Genomic DNA, 6,000 nt, shown 5'->3' with positions numbered 1-6,000 from the left:
GGAGAAGGATGATCACGAGGGTTGGCCAAGTGATGTGCAGCACCCGTTTTATTTTCGACAGAATTTTCATGTCACGCATTTGGAAAATAGAAGGGAAAGAGAAACAGAAAGAACTCAGGAGGCAGCGCCACGAGGGAGAGTGTTCCGAAGAGGTGTTTGCAAGATAGAAGAGAGGATGGGGGAAAAATATTCAACGACCTCAAAACTTGAGGAGGGTGTCTCGCTCGCCGTGGTCGTTTTCGACTACTTTGCTCTCTCCCTCCCCTTTTCAGCTTAGCACGTCGAAGTGTAGCTGAGACTGTATGTAGCTAGTCGGAAAACCCGATCAGGTCGGGGGAAACTTGTCAAAGACGTCATTTGAGAAGCCAACATAAGGGAAAAAAGTTTCTAATCCTCTGAATCAGTAAAGTTCATTTAGAACCAAGTGACAGCCCGTGGTTCCAAAGTGGCCTTCAGTGCCCTTCAGTGGGTTCGACTCCTCGCCAGAGGATTAATAAGGTCATTTCCTGCTCGTCGTTGAAACGTCTTGGTGTCGACATGATGGCACAGAGTTCTTCTGCATTGGTCGTTGCTTTGCGATGGGAGCTCCTCACGTTGCGATTTAAATACCCCTTGTCCGCTCGTTCGAAAAGTGAGGCTTGATGTTCGACCCTCAAAGAATGAAGTTGCTCCACTTCGGAATGCAAACAATCCGTGATGATGATTTTACAGCTCTTTGAAAAGCGCACGATTCTCTCCTCGTCGGTCTTCGTCTTTCCCCCTCGCTCGTTCTTTGTACCTAGCTCATACAAGACAGTCCGTACATAACGTAGCTAAGCCGTGCTCAGTATGCATGTGTTAGAAATCTACCAAAGTCAATGATGATGCGTGCGTACCCCAGCCTGAGCCAGGCGTTCCCCCTCTAGGATCATTTGCCTTGAAGTCGAGCAAAAAGGCCAGAAAAAGGCCAAATATTACGTTTGGGCTTGTCAAGAGTGAAGTGGAACATTGCAGAGGTCTAACAAAAAAAGTGGAACGTCTCCTTGTTCTGCGTAAGCAAATGTCGAAGCAAAGGGAAAAAGAGAAAGGAAGGAGAATGAAGAGGAGAATGAGAGGGGGGGAAGGATAGGCTAAGGAACTGTAGTCATTTAAAATGAGATTCCTTCGTTGACGGCCAATTGACTTTGGGAATGCTTTGATGGGCAGACACGGGACGAAAAAATTATCTCACAAAATGACAACATCTTATGCCGAGGAATGATGGCCACCAACAAGACACGAGGGTTAGAGAGATGACGAGAGAAACATTCTTGATAGCGGTGAGAGCTTAAGTGGGAACCTTGTATTCCGAGTTTTCGTTTGCCTCCTTGCACATGTGCAATGTGTATGTGCTCTTGGTTCCAACCACTTTGACGTTGGGACCAGTAGCTCCTGAAAGTGTTGTATCCAATAGGCTTGTTCAACACTTCTATGTATAGGTTCTCGTGTTACGTTTCTTTTTTTTCATTTCGGGGTCTCTACTCGTACATCCAGTCTATTTCTCCTCAATGGCCTCAATAGCCTCGCTCGCTTTCCCCTCTCATGCGATTGTTCATAAAGAAATCACTCAAAGTGCAAATGAGAGCATGTTATTCCGAGAAGAAAGAGCAATGGCCTTTCTTCAAGCTAGTCAGAGTAATACTTAGTGAGTGCTCGACTGGGCTGGCCCTGTCTAACATTTCCACATCATTAGCTCGTACAAAAAGGCCAAGAGGACAACAACAACAAGAACTCCAACCACAACCACAACAACAACATCAGCCACGTCTAGAGTCCTGGAATGAGAGAGGGCCAATAGGGAGGCGTAAGTAGGAGAATTATGAGGGCCACCGATAGACTCTAATAATGGGGGAAACTCGCTCCCCCTCAGATGCGGATACTTGGGGAATGAATGCTCATGTACATGCGTTTATGGATACATCCCACGGTTCACCGGGGTATCCAATAATATCGTTTCCGAGTTGAGGGCCAAACTTACTCTGACCACGTAACACGTGGGCCTTCGTCACAAATTGAGTGAACCCCCAAGAACTGCAATTCTGCCTAAAGGGTTTGATCTTTTTAACCTTCGATCTGATTTATGTGGTGCCTTCCTTTCTTGTGGATCTTTTTGAATAATTAATTTGTAGGAAAGTGCAGCAGAAGCGTATTAGTGCGACAAATCCCGAGGAAGTCCTTCAAAGACCATGTTTTGATTTAATCCATTTACGAGAAATATAGAACAGACCCGTGGACACTAGGAGTCTGCTAATGAAGCCATCTGGTTATTTACAGTCTAATCTTGTTAGACCCACCAGAAAAAAAAGTCCAGGTTAACTTCACCTCCTCCATGTATTATAAGTGCAACCCTCTCAGCCAGAAATTTGCTTGAGAGTGTTCAAACATGTGTTCGAGTCGTTATGCCCGGATTCCTATTTCCAACAAATTTGAATTCATTTCTCGCATTCATTGATGGGGCTTCTGAAACTTCTCGGTCTTCCTCGCTGGTCATGGTTTGACATAGAGAGTACTCATCTACACTCGCACACATTCACACAGATCTGCACTCATTGTACATACTAATATGTGAGAGCTATGATGTTCTCATTCGTTTTGTCTCGTTGCCTTTCAGATGGAAATTGCGAAGAGGCTCAACGCGATCATTGCTCAACTTTTGCCATTCTTATCGCAAGAGGTCAGTACGTAGTCTGAGCACGCTCAGAGGGCGGTGGGCGGAGGGGTGGTGGTGTGTGTAGAACCGAACAAATATGAACTAAGTAGCTAATCACCTCGGACTATTTGAACGATTTTAACCTTTCTATTTTCTATTTGATATCCTTCTAGCATCAACAACAAGTTGTCACAGCCGTTGAACGAGCGAAACAAGTGTCCATGTCGGAACTGAACACAATTATTGGCGTAAGTACTGAAATTCTTCTTCTGATGAAACACACGCGACATATCTGTCTCCAAATCGCTAGGTTGCACAGTTGTTGTACGTGATCATATCATCCTCATAAAGGTACTGATGCAAAAATACAAAAGCCCGAGGAAATCCAATGCAAATCGATTTCTCGTTAATTCGTTTATGGCTCCTACCTAATCATACTTGATATTGGCATGGTTGGGTGTGATGCTGATGTCTGATTCCTCAATCCTCAATCCTCAATCCACAGGTATCCGACAGGCATGATAATGAGCCCTTATGCCTGAGAGCCCACGTACTAACTGCTCTCTCTCTCTCTCTCTTTTTCATACACTCACAATAGATGCGAATATCACACGTATCAAAGTTGTTGCGTCGCCTTTTAAAGCTTGAAATTTGTAAGTGAGGCACATCCCACGCCAGCTTGGCCCACTGAAAATTTAATAGCCATGTTATTTTTGCTGATGATGATTAGTACGAGGGTGATCATGATGTTGGTGATAGCGAGACTTGAGAGGCTTTGTCGCCGTTGTCGTTGTCTTGACTTTGATTGAGGAGTTTTGGTCGTTGGCGTGAAACCGAATTCGGTTTTGATGATGAGACGATAAATCTGACGTCAATTGTCGTTTCTGTTTTGGCCAAGGAAGGATATGGATGCGTCGTTTCAAGCTTGACTGACCGTCACCCCATAATGGCGAATCAATTTGCAATTTGGCGAGAGAGAGAGGGAGAGAGGGCAAGAGTGTTTCTTCGAACGAGATGCTGGGACGCCTTTTTGTTGCACTTCTCGAGTCGCTTATCTTGAAGCAATTATGGACAAGCCTCGATGATTTTAGATGTTAATTTATGAAGCTATTATGTTTAATGAACAATGTTCCGATCATTAATCATGGTGTTCAGACACGGTATTGATGAACATTACGGTATGTGTGGTTACTAGCTAGGGCTCAACCAACTAAGAAGTGCCTCCAAATTACCAATTCCGCCATTGTTTGTCATGTTTTACGTCAAATATTTATGTGTGGTTCGTTGTGGAGGGAGGCTCCTGCGCTCCTTAGATTAATTGTCACCGACAAGTGCACTTTTTTATTTATTTTTTTATCAGCTCGGGTGGATCATGATAGCTTTGAAAATGATAAACTGCCATCCCGGACTGAATGACGGGCACTTAAAAGGCGTGCTGTAATGATAGTTGAGTGAGTGAGTGAGTGAGCGAGCGAGCGAGCGAGCGAGCGAGCAAGTGTGTGATATGGAAAAGCTAGTTAGTTAACAGCTTCTTTGCTTCATATACCAAAACGAGATGTGTCGGTGCGTTCTTGATTGTGATGGTCGTCGATGGAAACGTGTGTATGTAGTGTGGGCTCTAGTGTGGACGTGACTAGTGACTGCTTGCTTGCCTAGTTGCCTGCTTGCTTGCCTGCTTGGGATTGATCCAGGCAAGTCTGATCTGGTATTTGGCGAGGCTTGATCTGGCCATTTCATGGTTCGAGTATTTCCTTGCTTGGCTTCACCTCGTCTCAACTCGACATGAAGATAAACACTCAAAACCATCCCAAGGCTGATCGTTCGTTCGACTACGTTTACGACTCTCTTCACTTGATATGTCAGGATCCATCTTTTAATTTCGTCGCCCATGTGTCAAGTCCAATACAGAAAGAATGTGGCGAGCATTCCGGAGCCTCGCTAACGCCCTCTTGCGGTGGATTGAAAGCCAAGGCAAACTCTATGACAATCATTCAATGTTTTGAATCGAGTGTTTCCCAGGAATGAAATGAACGAAAGCTGTCTAGTATACTGTATAGCCGTTGATGAGACCGCTTTGAGAATGGATGAGGGTTGAGAGGAAGTTGATTTCTCTCACTTAATTACTGTCTTTATTGATTTCCAAGAGAGGTGTGCAATGTGCACTCGTCTGAGTTGAAATAAGGGAGGTGGAGAGTGAAGGCGGGTGGATTCGAGACAACGGATCGATCCAAGTCCCTTTCAGAAGCGGAAAGGAAGAGAATCAAATCGCGACGAATCGTATTTGTGAAACCAATTCAATTGAAAGTGCTCACACAAAAGCCAAAGCCAAGCTGACTGAGGTCCATCACCATCATCATTGTCGCCGTCGCCGTCGTCGTGGTCGTGGTCGTAGCTATCGACGAAGAGGGCTACCACAGACTAGAACATGTCTGTGGTTACCATTTTACGCAGGATCTCCTCGACCTGATAAATTGAATGGTTTTAATGGAAACCAACATGCAATGTGATTGGAGTGGTTAAAGGGCATCAAAGAAGGAAATGATCTTGCCTTCACCCTCACCGTGATACGTAAAGTACGTACACATGTATCTCTCCTTGGAATAGCCATCGTGAAGTTCTTGAAGTGCATACACGGATATGTACGTCGTAGTGTATCTGTGGGTGAACCCTAATTCCGGTGATGAGCATTTGGTGGCATTGTTTGCTGATTTCTAACCTGTAAGGTGCTGTTTTACTGGCTATTGAATGATATAATGACAGTTGGCTCCCAATTGGAAAGCGGAGAAAATTACACACTCTGTTGTCTTCTTTTCCATGGTTGGCTTTGTCAATGGACGCGAATTGTCGGGAATGAGAATGCGACGTCCTCCTTCCTTCTCTTCCACCTAGAGCTTGCTTCGTCTTCCCCGATCCTCCCTCCTACTTCGCTCTCAGCTCCTACAGTTCTTCTGCCACCTTCACCACCTCCGTCTCCAAACCATTGGAAATGGCTTTTGTGGTGATGGTTAAGGTGGCGGAGGTGTTCCTCCTTTGGTATAATTTGTATCTGTTGCGAGTTCTGGCAATTTAGGAGGTTGCCATTTCAGCACAGAGTCCATCTATCCTCTTGAAGGGCCATATTTTTAGATTATTTTGGGCCATTGAACTCTAACACAGATCAATCTGAGGTGCCTTGAGGTGCCTAGGTTTTGCTTAACTCTTTTCTAAGGCATGCACCAATGACTCACTTTCTCAAGCTTCCATGATGGATGCGGAATGGATTTAAGGTTTTGAAGCTTTACCGTTCCTGACAATTTCGGGCAAACCATTTTTCCCCTCAGTGTTTAGAAGGC

General features: G+C 44.9%; 1 protein-coding gene across 3 annotated transcripts in view; it reads left to right on the top strand.

The window, feature by feature from the left end:
- LOC131879456 (protein groucho-like) overlaps window positions 1-6,000 on the top strand; it is a 41,606-nt gene that overhangs the window by 11,643 nt on the left and 23,963 nt on the right. Inside the window, exons 1-3 of one of the 3 annotated variants that reach the window (XM_059225788.1) lie at window positions 1,514-1,822; window positions 2,630-2,692; window positions 2,842-2,916. In XM_059225788.1, coding sequence (XP_059081771.1) covers window positions 2,630-2,692; window positions 2,842-2,916 — 138 coding nt within the window. In that variant the 5' untranslated portion in view covers window positions 1,514-1,822. Of the gene's footprint in view, window positions 1-1,513; window positions 1,823-2,629; window positions 2,693-2,841; window positions 2,917-3,903; window positions 4,360-6,000 lie in introns of those variants that run through there. The other 2 variants (XM_059225787.1, XM_059225789.1) reach the window with 2 other exon arrangements.

The sequence above is a fragment of the Tigriopus californicus genome, chromosome 4, assembly GCF_007210705.1.
Source record: "Tigriopus californicus strain San Diego chromosome 4, Tcal_SD_v2.1, whole genome shotgun sequence".
In the NCBI taxonomy this organism is placed as follows: domain Eukaryota; kingdom Metazoa; phylum Arthropoda; class Copepoda; order Harpacticoida; family Harpacticidae; genus Tigriopus; species Tigriopus californicus.
Note: the sequence above shows the minus strand (reverse complement) of the source record. Positions and strands in the feature narration are given on the sequence as shown.